Genomic DNA, 15,258 nt, shown 5'->3' on the forward strand with positions numbered 1-15,258 from the left:
TACCCCACAGAGACCAGTGCTATAAGTGCATAACGGTTTGACACATGTATTTGTCACCTCACAGACACCAGTGCTATAAGTGCATAACAGTTTGATACATGTATTTTTTACCCCACAGACACCAGTGCTACAAATGCATAACAGTTTGATACATGTATTTGTTACCCCACAGACACCAGTGCTATAAGTGCATAACAGTTTGACACATGTATTTGTTACCCCACAGATACCAGTGCTACAAATGCATAACAGTTTGATACATGTATTTGTTACCCCACTGACACCAGTGCTACAAATGCATAACAGTTTGATACATGTATTTGTCACCCCACAGACACCAGTGCTATAAGTGCATAACAGTTTGATACATGTATTTGTCACCCCACAGACACCAGTGCTATAAGTGCATAACAGTTTGACACATGTATTTGTCACCTCACAGACACCAGTGCTACAAATGCATAACAGTTTGATGCATGTATTTGTTACCCCACTGACACCAGTGCTATAAATGCATAACAGTTTGATACATGTATTTGTTACCCCACTGACACCAGTGCTATAAATGCATAACAGTTTGATGCATGTATTTGTCACCCCACAGACACCAGTGCTATAAATGCATAACAGTTTGATACATGTATTTGTCACCTCACAGACACCAGTGCTATAAATGCATAACAGTTTGATACATGTATTTGTTACCCCACAGACACCAGTGCTACAAATGCATAACAGTTTGATACATGTATTTGTTACCCCACTGACACCAGTGCTATAAGTGCATAACAGTTTGATACATGTATTTTTCACCTCACAGACACCAGTGCTATAAATGCATAACAGTTTGATACATGTATTTGTTACCCCACAGACACCAGTGCTACAAATGCATAACAGTTTGATACATGTATTTGTTACCCCACTGACACCAGTGCTATAAGTGCATAACAGTTTGACACATGTATTTGTTACCCCACAGATACCAGTGCTACAAATGCATAACAGTTTGATACATGTATTTGTCACCCCACAGACACCAGTGCTACAAATGCATAACAGTTTGATACATGTATTTGTCACCCCACTGACACCAGTGCTATAAGTGCATAACAGTTTGATACATGTATTTGTTACCTCACAGACACCAGTGCTACAAATGCATAACAGTTTGATACATGTATTTGTCACCCCACAGACACCAGTGCTACAAATGCATAACAGTTTGATACATGTATTTGTCACCCCACAGACACCAGTGCTACAAATGCATAACAGTTTGATACATGTATTTGTCACCCCACAGACACCAGTGCTACAAATGCATAACAGTTTGATACATGTATTTGTCACCTCACTGACATCAGTGCTATAAGTGCATAACAGTTTGATATATGTATTTGTCACCCCACTAACACCAGTGCTATAAGTGCATAACAGTTTGATGCATGTATTTGTCACCCCACAGACACCAGTGCTACAAATGCATAACAGTTTGATACATGTATTTGTCACCTCACAGACACCAGTGCTATAAGTGCATAACAGTTTGACACATGTATTTGTCACCCCACAGACACCAGTGCTACAAATGCATAACAGTTTGATACATGTATTTGTCACCTCACAGACACCAGTGCTATAAGTGCATAACAGTTTGATACATGTATTTGTTACCCCACTGACACCAGTGCTATAAGTGCATAACAGTTTGATGCATGTATTTGTCACCCCACAGACACCAGTGCTATAAATGCATAACAGTTTGACACATGTATTTGTCACCCCACAGACACCAGTGCTTCAAGTGCATGACAGTTTGACACATGTATTTGTCACCCCACAGACACCAGTGCTATAAGTGCATAACAGTTTGATACATGTATTTGTTACCCCACTGACACCAGTGCTATAAGTGCATAACAGTTTGATACATGTATTTGTTACCCCACTGACACCAGTGCTATAAGTGCATAACAGTTTGATACATGTATTTGTTACCCCACTGACACCAGTGCTATAAGTGCATAACAGTTTGATACATGTATTTGTTACCCCACTGACACCAGTGCTATAAGTGCATAACAGTTTGATACATGTATTTGTCACCTCACAGACACCAGTGCTATAAGTGCATAACAGTTTGATACATGTATTTGTCACCCCACTGACACCAGTGCTATAAGTGCATAACAGTTTGATGCATGTATTTGTCACCCCACAGACACCAGTGCTATGAATGCATAACAGTTTGATACATGTATTTGTTACCCCACAGACACCAGTGCTACAAATGCATAACAGTTTGATACATGTATTTGTCACCCCACAGACACCAGTGCTATAAGTGCATAACAGTTTGATACATGTATTTGTTACCCCACTGACACCAGTGCTATAAGTACATAACAGTTTGACACATGTACTTGTTACCCCACAGACACCAGTGCTATAAGTGCATATCAGTTTGATACATGTATTTGTCACCCCACTGACACCAGTGCTATAAGTGCATAACAGTTTGATACATGTATTTGTCACCTCACAGACACCAGTGCTATAAGTGCATAACAGTTTGACACATGTATTTGTCACCCCACAGACACCAGTGCTACAAATGCATATCAGTTTGATACATGTATTTGTCACCTCACAGACACCAGTGCTACAAATGCATAACAGTTTGATACATGTATTTGTCACCCCACTGACACCAGTGCTATAAGTGCATAACAGTTTGATACATGTATTTGTCACCTCACAGACACCAGTGCTACAAATGCATAACAGTTTGATACATGTATTTGTCACCCCACTGACACCAGTGCTATAAGTGCATAACAGTTTGATACATGTATTTGTTACCCCACTGACACCAGTGCTACAAATGCATAACGGTTTGACACATGTATTTGTCACCCCACAGACACCAGTGCTACAAATGCATAAAAGTTTGATACATGTATTTGTCACCTCACAGACACCAGTGCTATGAATGCATAACAGTTTGATACATGTATTTGTCACCCCACTGACACCAGTGCTATGAATGCATAACAGTTTGATACATGTATTTGTTACCCCACTGACACCAGTGCTATAAGTGCATAACAGTTTGATACATGTATTTGTCACCTCACAGACACCAGTGCTACAAATGCATAACAGTTTGATACATGTATTTGTCACCCCACTGACACCAGTGCTATAAGTGCATAACAGTTTGATACATGTATTTGTTACCCCACTGACACCAGTGCTACAAATGCATAACGGTTTGACACATGTATTTGTTACCCCACAGACACCAGTGCTATAAGTGCATAACGGTTTGACACATGTATTTGTTACCCCACAGACACCAGTGCTATAAATGCATAACAGTTTGATACATGTATTTGTCACCTCACAGACACCAGTGCTATAAGTGCATAACAGTTTGACACATGTATTTGTCACCCCACTGACACCAGTGCTTCAAGTGCATAACAGTTTGATACATGTATTTGTCACCCCACAGACACCAGTGCTACAAATGCATATCAGTTCGACACATGTATTTGTTACCCCACTGACACCAGTGCTATAAGTGCATAACAGTTTGACACATGTATTTGTCACCTCAGACACCAGTGCTATAAGTGCATAACGGTTTGACACATGTATTTGTTACCCCACAGACACCAGTGCTATAAATGCATAACAGTTTGATACATGTATTTGTCACCCCACAGACACCAGTGCTATAAATGCATAACAGTTTGACACATGTATTTGTCACCTCACAGACACCAGTGCTATAAGTGCATAACAGTTTGACACATGTATTTGTCACCCCACTGACACCAGTGCTATAAATGCATAACAGTTTGACACATGTATTTGTCACCTCACAGACACCAGTGCTATAAGTGCATAACAGTTTGACACATGTATTTGTCACCCCACTGACACCAGTGCTTCAAGTGCATAACAGTTTGATACATGTATTTGTTACCCCACAGACACCAGTGCTATAAGTGCATAACAGTTTGATACATGTATTTGTTACCTCACAGACACCAGTGCTATAAGTGCATAACAGTTTGATACATGTATTTGTCACCCCACTGACACCAGTGCTTCAAGTGCATAACAGTTTGATACATGTATTTGTCACCCCACAGACACCAGTGCTACAAATGCATAACAGTTTGACACATGTATTTGTCACCCCACAGACACCAGTGCTATAAGTGCATAACAGTTTGATACATGTATTTGTCACCCCACAGACACCAGTGCTACAAATGCATAACAGTTTGACACATGTATTTGTCACCCCACAGACACCAGTGCTATAAGTGCATAACAGTTTGACACATGTATTTGTCACCTCACAGACACCAGTGCTACAAATGCATAATAGTTTGACACATGTATTTGTTACCCCACAGACACCAGTGCTACAAATGCATAACAGTTTGATACATGTATTTGTCACCCCACAGACACCAGTGCTATAAATGCATAACAGTTTGACACATGTATTTGTCACCCCACAGACACCAGTGCTATAAATGCATAACAGTTTGATACATGTATTTGTCACCTCACAGACACCAGTGCTACAAATGCATAATAGTTTGACACATGTATTTGTTACCCCACAGACACCAGTGCTACAAATGCATAACGGTTTGATACATGTATTTGTCACCCCACAGACACCAGTGCTACAAATGCATAACGGTTTGACACATGTATTTGTCACCCCACAGACACCAGTGCTATAAGTGCATAACAGTTTGACACATGTATTTGTTACCCCACAGACACCAGTGCTACAAATGCATAACAGTTTGATACATGTATTTGTCACCCCACAGACACCAGTGTTATAAGTGCATAACAGTTCGACACATGTATTTGTCACCCCACAGACACCAGTGCTTCAAGTGCATAACAGTTTGATACATGTATTTGTCACCCCACAGACACCAGTGCTATAAGTGCATAACAGTTTGACACATGTATTTGTTACCTCACAGACACCAGTGCTACAAATGCATAACAGTTTGATACATGTATTTGTCACCCCACAGACACCAGTGCTACAAATGCATAACAGTTTGATACATGTATTTGTCACCCCACAGACACCAGTGCTTCAAGTGCATAACAGTTTGATACATGTATTTGTTACCCCACAGACACCAGTGCTACAAATGCATAACAGTTTGATACATGTATTTGTCACCCCACTGACACCAGTGCTATAAGTGCATAACAGTTTGACACATGTATTTGTCACCCCACAGACACCAGTGCTATAAGTGCATAACAGTTTGACACATGTATTTGTTACCTCACAGACACCAGTGCTACAAATGCATAACAGTTTGATACATGTATTTGTTACCTCACAGACACCAGTGCTACAAGTGCATAACAGTTTGACACATGTATTTGTCACCCCACAGACACCAGTGCTTCAAGTGCATAACAGTTTGATACATGTATTTGTTACCCCACAGAGACCAGTGCTATAAGTGCATAACGGTTTGACACATGTATTTGTCACCTCACAGACACCAGTGCTATAAGTGCATAACAGTTTGATACATGTATTTTTTACCCCACAGACACCAGTGCTACAAATGCATAACAGTTTGATACATGTATTTGTTACCCCACAGACACCAGTGCTATAAGTGCATAACAGTTTGACACATGTATTTGTTACCCCACAGATACCAGTGCTACAAATGCATAACAGTTTGATACATGTATTTGTTACCCCACTGACACCAGTGCTACAAATGCATAACAGTTTGATACATGTATTTGTCACCCCACAGACACCAGTGCTATAAGTGCATAACAGTTTGATACATGTATTTGTCACCCCACAGACACCAGTGCTATAAGTGCATAACAGTTTGACACATGTATTTGTCACCTCACAGACACCAGTGCTACAAATGCATAACAGTTTGATGCATGTATTTGTTACCCCACTGACACCAGTGCTATAAATGCATAACAGTTTGATACATGTATTTGTTACCCCACTGACACCAGTGCTATAAATGCATAACAGTTTGATGCATGTATTTGTCACCCCACAGACACCAGTGCTATAAATGCATAACAGTTTGATACATGTATTTGTCACCTCACAGACACCAGTGCTATAAATGCATAACAGTTTGATACATGTATTTGTTACCCCACAGACACCAGTGCTACAAATGCATAACAGTTTGATACATGTATTTGTTACCCCACTGACACCAGTGCTATAAGTGCATAACAGTTTGATACATGTATTTTTCACCTCACAGACACCAGTGCTATAAATGCATAACAGTTTGATACATGTATTTGTTACCCCACAGACACCAGTGCTACAAATGCATAACAGTTTGATACATGTATTTGTTACCCCACTGACACCAGTGCTATAAGTGCATAACAGTTTGACACATGTATTTGTTACCCCACAGATACCAGTGCTACAAATGCATAACAGTTTGATACATGTATTTGTCACCCCACAGACACCAGTGCTACAAATGCATAACAGTTTGATACATGTATTTGTCACCCCACTGACACCAGTGCTATAAGTGCATAACAGTTTGATACATGTATTTGTTACCTCACAGACACCAGTGCTACAAATGCATAACAGTTTGATACATGTATTTGTCACCCCACAGACACCAGTGCTACAAATGCATAACAGTTTGATACATGTATTTGTCACCCCACAGACACCAGTGCTACAAATGCATAACAGTTTGATACATGTATTTGTCACCCCACAGACACCAGTGCTACAAATGCATAACAGTTTGATACATGTATTTGTCACCTCACTGACATCAGTGCTATAAGTGCATAACAGTTTGATATATGTATTTGTCACCCCACTAACACCAGTGCTATAAGTGCATAACAGTTTGATGCATGTATTTGTCACCCCACAGACACCAGTGCTACAAATGCATAACAGTTTGATACATGTATTTGTCACCTCACAGACACCAGTGCTATAAGTGCATAACAGTTTGACACATGTATTTGTCACCCCACAGACACCAGTGCTACAAATGCATAACAGTTTGATACATGTATTTGTCACCTCACAGACACCAGTGCTATAAGTGCATAACAGTTTGATACATGTATTTGTTACCCCACTGACACCAGTGCTATAAGTGCATAACAGTTTGATGCATGTATTTGTCACCCCACAGACACCAGTGCTATAAATGCATAACAGTTTGACACATGTATTTGTCACCCCACAGACACCAGTGCTTCAAGTGCATGACAGTTTGACACATGTATTTGTCACCCCACAGACACCAGTGCTATAAGTGCATAACAGTTTGATACATGTATTTGTTACCCCACTGACACCAGTGCTATAAGTGCATAACAGTTTGATACATGTATTTGTTACCCCACTGACACCAGTGCTATAAGTGCATAACAGTTTGATACATGTATTTGTTACCCCACTGACACCAGTGCTATAAGTGCATAACAGTTTGATACATGTATTTGTTACCCCACTGACACCAGTGCTATAAGTGCATAACAGTTTGATACATGTATTTGTCACCTCACAGACACCAGTGCTATAAGTGCATAACAGTTTGATACATGTATTTGTCACCCCACTGACACCAGTGCTATAAGTGCATAACAGTTTGATGCATGTATTTGTCACCCCACAGACACCAGTGCTATGAATGCATAACAGTTTGATACATGTATTTGTTACCCCACAGACACCAGTGCTACAAATGCATAACAGTTTGATACATGTATTTGTCACCCCACAGACACCAGTGCTATAAGTGCATAACAGTTTGATACATGTATTTGTTACCCCACTGACACCAGTGCTATAAGTACATAACAGTTTGACACATGTACTTGTTACCCCACAGACACCAGTGCTATAAGTGCATATCAGTTTGACACATGTATTTGTTACCCCACAGACACCAGTGCTATAAGTGCATAACAGTTTGATACATGTATTTGTCACCTCACAGACACCAGTGCTATAAGTGCATAACAGTTTGATACATGTATTTGTCACCCCACTGACACCAGTGCTACACATGCATAACGGTTTGACACATGTATTTGTTACCCCACTGACACCAGTGCTATAAGTGCATAACAGTTTGATACATGTATTTGTCACCCCACAGACACCAGTGCTACAAATGCATAACAGTTTGATACATGTATTTGTCACCCCACAGACACCAGTGCTATAAATGCATAACAGTTTGACACATGTATTTGTTACCTCACTGACACCAGTGCTATAAGTGCATAACAGTTTGATATATGTATTTGTCACCCCACAGACACCAGTGCTATAAGTGCATAACAGTTTGATACATGTATTTGTTACCCCACTGACACCAGTGCTACAAATGCATAACAGTTTGATACATGTATTTGTCACCCCACTGACACCAGTGCTATAAGTGCATAACAGTTTGATTAATGTATTTGTCACCCCACAGACACCAGTGCTATAAATGCATAACGGTTTGACACATGTATTTGTCACCTCACTGACACCAGTGCTATGAATGCATAACAGTTTGATACATGTATTTGTTACCCCACTGACACCAGTGCTATAAGTGCATAACAGTTCGACACATGTATTTGTCACCCCACAGACACCAGTGCTATAAATGCATAACAGTTTGACACATGTATTTGTTACCCCACTGACACCAGTGCTATAAGTACATAACAGTTTGACACATGTATTTGTCACCCCACAGACACCAGTGCTATAAGTGCATAACGGACTGTCTACAAAGACTGCTGGCTATCAGGCAATCCTCGGCCCAGTCTCCCAGTCTGCCATCACGGCCAGGTCCACCACCAACACCTGATCCAAATGCACTGACGCCAATTGACGCTGAGAAATATGTAAGTCATGTGAACTCATTCTGCGCTTCCTCCCCTTGTGTTTGTCCACTCTATGAGACACTGTTATGTGGTTCCTTTAATTAAGCAGGGGCTAAGAGTAGGCCAGTCATGAGTTTCCTCCTGGTAACACGTTTTTATTACACGGAGTTGTGTCTCTCTGTTTCAGATGGAGCTTACACTTACCCTAGCCCTCTCCTCTGGGGATGAGTTGTGGCACGTCTCCCTGTACCAGTGGTTGATTGACAATGCTTTGACAGACAGGCTACTAGAGGTCAGCGTTACGTTACTTTGCACAAATCAATTAATAGAAAATTATAAATTTATAGAAGGGGCAATATGATCAGCATGGCGAGCTCTGTTCGCGGAAGTCACACACAATGAGGCATTGCTTTGGGATTTAATGTCTGTTCGCCAAGTGGCACAATAGCCGTTTTTATTTAAACAATCAAATTTCTTTAACAAGTTACAAACTTTTATCTACTTTTTAAAAATTGCCCCGCGAAGTTGAAGGCAGAAAAACGCCTGCTAGAAATACTGAACTGCGTCCAGATTGTGTGGTGGATTGGGGAGAAGGTAGGGAGCTTGTTGTTTACAAGAGGAGACGGCCAAATGACGACGAGAAATGGACATGTCGTCATACAACAATTCCCTAGAGGGGGGCGTCCCAATTACCAATATGCTACCCCTGTTTTTCAATAGGGGGGTTTTTAATCTCATTTCATTGAGACCCCGTTACAGTTCGTAGTTTTACAAAGCGTTCTTTTGAATTCAAATACGAAGGGAAATAATTAAAAGTTCTTGCATAAAGGCTTATATTTTCTTCAAATAATACATTTGTGCATCTTTGATTGGCCACATTTTGCAGTGATATGACACAATCGAAAGCCATTAAGATGTTGGCCAATCAAAGCCATTCGAAGGTTTTGAGTGACAGTACATGTAATTAAGTTTTTTTTTACCAAGGCGACATTCTCTGTATTGGAAATAAGAGAAAAAATCTGAGGAATAATTTGTGTCACAGGGTCAGGGATTACGGTTGTTTTCAACAGCAAAAAAAAATTGTTCTTTTGTTTGTTTCCTGTATGTTGCAGAAAATTTATTAACTATTTAACGATTATCCATCAATGTTCTTTTTGGCCAACTGTGTTGTCTTTTCACAGATTAAATCCGTGCACCTGGAGGCCTATCTCAAACACAAGACTGCAGCACAGGTGGGGGCTAGGAATACACTACAGAGGCGGGTCTAGGGGAGGGGTTGGGGCTGCACCTCTCCCTCCCCTATGAGAAAAAAAGAAATGCTTATAAATTCGCGTTTTTTAAAATGGTAACCCCACGACTTAGTATCCTGCACCTTTTCCTTCTGAAATAATAATTGATATGCACCTTTTGCAGACTCAAAATGTGCTAATGGCTCTAGCCTCCTTTGAGGGCTGCAGATCAATGGGATCCATCGAGCCTTTTTTAGAGCAGCAAAACTATGGGTTTCACACCATCCCAACTCCCTCCCCCTTGACTACAAAAGTGCTAAAGTCTGGAGACTTGTTTAAAAGCTTTGGATTAATGGGATCATCCATGGAGCCTTTTTTTTTAAACTTTTAAAGTGCTAAAGTCTTGAGCCTCGTTTGGTCCGTCTTGCCTTTTTTTAAACATGGATATACTCGCGATCTAAAGAATCTCTTGTTGCTGTTGTAGTATCCTAATGATCTGAAGATGCTGGACTTGCTATGGCGACATTACGAGAAAACGAAGAACTACGCGGCAGCCGCCAGGATACTCTCTAAACTCGCTGAGAGAGAAAGGTGAGTGAAGTTAAACGCTAGGAATACCCCCTATCCACGACCCACTAATGTTAGCAGAATGATCCTGGATAACCCAGGATCTAAGGACTAAGAAGGTGTACTAACACAGAGCAATATTGATTTAGTGGTGAGCCTGGTATTGTTGTAATGTTTGTAGTGGTAATGTTAGCCTGATCTTGTTGTGATGTCCATAGCGGTGATGTGAGCCTTGTTCAGCGGTTGGAGTACCTTTCACGTGCCATCATGAGCGCCAAGAGCAGCAATCTGCGTACAAGCAGTAGCAAGGAGGGGGAGTTCTTACACGAGCTGGAGGAAAAACTCGAGGTACGTGCACTTAGCATGTATAGCGTGATATAAGCACATCTTAAACACATGCACGTAGGCTCAAAAACGGTGTGGGGAAACTCTAGTTACGTCCATTTAAATAGCCCGATAGAAATACATTTGCACGCAGACATCACTAGCTTCCCTCGCAGGTGTTTTAGAAAGGTCGCTCACTAAAAACGCCTGCGAGGGAAATAACAATCTTGGAGAAAACCTCTAGTTTGTTGTACATGAAAGCCTACTAAGAAATGCTTACAGGCGAACAAGGTTGTGGTTGCCACACCTTGCCAGTACAATTGTGAGTGAAATTGTCCTGTTTTTCCAGGTTGCGCGCCAAACCTTGCCAGTATATGTGTGGGTTTTTTACGGGCCTGTTTTTCCAGGTTGCGCGCATTCAGTCACAAGTGTACGAGGCTCTGTCTAGACGGCACGCATCACGGCCATCACCTCATCTCCAAGACGCCCTCAATCAACTCAACAACAGACTCGTGGACGTCACTACGGTACGTGTTTATGACACCCTCGTTCCTATTAAAATTACTGTTGTATTGCTTCGACTTTTAGGCTGTTGATATTTGCTCAGCATAATAAATAGCTCTTTGTAAATGAGATTTTGTGTTGGTTATACTGTTGTCGCTTTTTTTGTGGGTGTATAATTTTGTCATTGTTGTGGCTGCTATCTTATGTAGTCTTTGTTATTGTTTTGACGATGCCAGAATCGTCAATGATGCCGTGCTGATGGACTTTGCACATTTTCTGGCCCTTATTTTCCACAATATCAAATACGAAATTTGACAAATAAAAATCAACGAAACCATCCATAGCAAGTGAAGTGCTTCTTTGTAGTCTTTGTTTTCTTTTAAGTATTGCGCCACTTCCCGTACATCAGTCTTGAAGCTGAAAGGAAAATTTAATAAACTTCTTTTACTTTCAATGTTGTTTGTGCTGATTATGCCGTTGCCACTGGTTATTATGCTATTGTTGTCATCGCTGGCAATGCTGGCAATCATAATATGTCGATAATGGGTTGGTTGGTTTTCAGCTCTATGGTGAATACGCCGATCTTTTTTCATTGGCTGAGTGCAAGTTGGCTATCGTGCACTGTGCCGGCCATTATGAACCCACCCTGATTGAAACACTATGGCGAGAGATCATCGACAAAGGTGCGGAGGATATTGCAGTATTAATGTCAATACATGTCCTTTGAAGTTCTGGGGAATGGAATTGGAAGTAACCTTTTTGTCATATTTAGTATTACTCGCATGTATTTCTCCAATGGGGGACTTGCGTTAAGAGATCACGTGACTGTTTGGGTGGCAAACTAGTGCGCAATCAGGCTTTTAGCGGCTAAATATTCAGCGCTTTACAAAAAAGCCGGTTTTATTTTTTTTCAGAAAAAGTTAAGTTTCATTTAAATTTCTCTGGTGTAATGGGCGCAGTAATTTCTGTGATTATTTTGGTTTGAATTTTCCACCAAGAAAGGTCACGTGATCTCTTAGCGCAAATCCCCTATCGCTAACAAAAACCGTTCAATGGTATATTTTTAAGTGATCACCTGTCATGATATAGAAAAATATTCATTTTTATTACCGTATGGATTGTCTGTCGTGTTTAGAGTTGAAGGAGTCCAGCAGTTCGTCGCCGAGTGACCGCATTGCCCTCATCAGTAGCAAGATGGTGGCCCTTGGCAGGACATACGTGCACTCCGAGAGATACTTTCCGCTCGGTGAGTAGCTGTCTAGATGAACGTCTGTCCCTTTGAAAATTTTACGTTATCACTTTGTACCCATTCACGATTGAATTAGCATTTTACTGTATTGACTGGGTACAAAAGTGAACATAGTGATTTCTCCCATTCCGTGAAGTGACTTGAGTTCTTCAGGAATGGTTATTTGCTGGCTGGTACCTGACTCTGTAGCTCATAGTGCGACGTGCGTCACAACGGACATTAGGACAAATTCTAGGGAATAAGCGAATTAGCATGCGAAAATTTCTCTCAGTTACTGACAGGAGCTTGATAACTAAGAGGACTGTCGTGTTCTGTGGCGGCACTGGAGTATTTTTTTGCCGTGCTGATTTGGTAGTAATGTTCATGTTCTTTCTTCTCAAGGTGCTTTGGTGCTGATTCTTGAGCGATACAGCGCCGAGCTGGACTGGGACCCAACCTGGGTGTTTATGACCATGTTAGAGATTGGCATCCCGTTTCCAGTCCTCCACGGTATCTATGACAGAATGTTCAAGGCCAAGGTGAATCATCTTCGTAGTTTGGCCCATCTAGCTTAAAAATTGTTTTGTTTATAATCCGTGATAGTTTTCCGAAGGAGAAAGCGTAAGGGGTGCCTTAGACACCGACGTCTAAAGATCGGTTGCGTGGAAAATTTAATGATTTTTTAAGGGGAGACCACGATATCTGGAGTAAGTGATTCTTTCTAACTCCCAAGGGGGAGTAAATGACATTTTGAATTAATAACATTAATTTAATGTGTAATGTTGGACTTGTTATTTGTTGTCTATGCCACTAGTGGTTGCCCTTGAATAGAGACGCATAGAAATGGATTATCAGACTTTGAGATAGTAGCCTGTCAGACTGAATTAGTAACCCGCTTTGAGGTATGGCTTTATTTTTATTTGTCGTTCTAACAAGTGATTGCACTGGTCATTTCCTTCTTTCACTAGGATCCTTGTTGGCAAGCGATTAATAAGCCTCTACACGTTCTGGAAGTGATCTACCATCTACTGACCAAGTACCTCGACACACCCTCGCTCATGGCGCCGTATGAACGGTAACGACCACAACGACATTTACGCTTAGCAGCAGCAACCGCACTGACAACAACAACAACACTGACGACAACTACATCTACTAGCTACAACAACACTGCTGACAACTACAATCATCAGCCACAACAACACTGATGACAACTACAACTACTAACAAAAACAACACTGACGACAACTACAACTACCAGCCACAACAACACTGACAACAACTACAACTACCAGCCACAACAACACTGCTGACAACTACAATCATCAGCCACAACAACACTGACGACAACTACAACTACCAGCCAAAACAACACTGACGACAACTACAACTACCAGCCAAAACAACACTGCTGACAACTACAACTACCAGCCACAACAACACTGACGACAACTACAAATACCAGCCACAACAAAACTGACAACAACTACAATCACAAGCCACAACAACAGTGATGACATTTGCAACTACCAGCCACAACAACACTGATGACAACTACAACTACCGGCCACAACACTGACGACAACTACAACTACCAGCCACAACAACACTGACTACAACTACCAGCCACAACAACACTGACGACAACTACATCTACCAGCCACAACATCACAGACGACAACTATACCTACCAACCACAGCAACAGTGACAACAACTACAACAACCAGCCAAAACAACACTGACAACAACTACAACTACCAGCCAAAACAACACTGACGACAACTACAACTACCAGCCAAAACAACACTGCTGACAACTACAATCATCAGCCACAACAACACTGACGACAACTACATCTACCAGCCACAACATCACAGACGACAACTATACCTACCAACCACAGCAACAGTGACAACAACTACAACTACCAGCCAAAACAACACTGACGACAACTACAATCATCAGCCACAACAACACTGACGACAACTACAACTACCAGCCACAACAACACTGACGACAACTACAACTACCAGCCACAACAACACTGACGACAACTACAACTACCTGCAACAACAACACTGACAACAACTTCAACTACCAGCCACAACAACACTGACGACAACTACAACTACCAGCCACAACAACACTGACAACAACTACAACTACCTGCAACAACAACACTGACAACAACTTCAACTACCAGCCACAACAACACTGACGACAACTACAACTACCAGCCACAACAAAACTGACAACAACTACAACTACCAGCCACAACAACACTGACGACAACTACAATCACCAGCCACAACAACACTGACGACAACTACAATCACCAGCCACAACAATACTGATGACAACTACAACTACCAGCCACAACAACACTGACGACAACTACAATCACCAGCCACAACAACACTGACGACAACTACAATCACCAGCCACAACAATACTGATGACAACTA

At 41.2% G+C, this 15,258-nt stretch overlaps 1 protein-coding gene across 1 annotated transcript in view; it reads left to right on the top strand.

Moving 5' to 3' along the window:
* The window catches only part of LOC116618224 (nuclear pore complex protein Nup155), a 77,123-nt gene that overhangs the window by 60,945 nt on the left and 920 nt on the right, over positions 1-15,258 (top strand). Inside the window, exons 27-36 of the mRNA XM_048729893.1 lie at positions 8,811-8,961; positions 9,128-9,232; positions 10,122-10,172; positions 10,654-10,760; positions 10,955-11,084; positions 11,468-11,587; positions 12,127-12,247; positions 12,700-12,810; positions 13,195-13,331; positions 13,761-13,867. Of these exons, the coding sequence (XP_048585850.1) occupies positions 8,811-8,961; positions 9,128-9,232; positions 10,122-10,172; positions 10,654-10,760; positions 10,955-11,084; positions 11,468-11,587; positions 12,127-12,247; positions 12,700-12,810; positions 13,195-13,331; positions 13,761-13,867 (1,140 nt within the window). The remainder of the gene's footprint in view (positions 1-8,810; positions 8,962-9,127; positions 9,233-10,121; positions 10,173-10,653; positions 10,761-10,954; positions 11,085-11,467; positions 11,588-12,126; positions 12,248-12,699; positions 12,811-13,194; positions 13,332-13,760; positions 13,868-15,258) is intronic.

This window comes from Nematostella vectensis, chromosome 1, assembly GCF_932526225.1.
Source record: "Nematostella vectensis chromosome 1, jaNemVect1.1, whole genome shotgun sequence".
NCBI lineage: Eukaryota > Metazoa > Cnidaria > Anthozoa > Actiniaria > Edwardsiidae > Nematostella > Nematostella vectensis.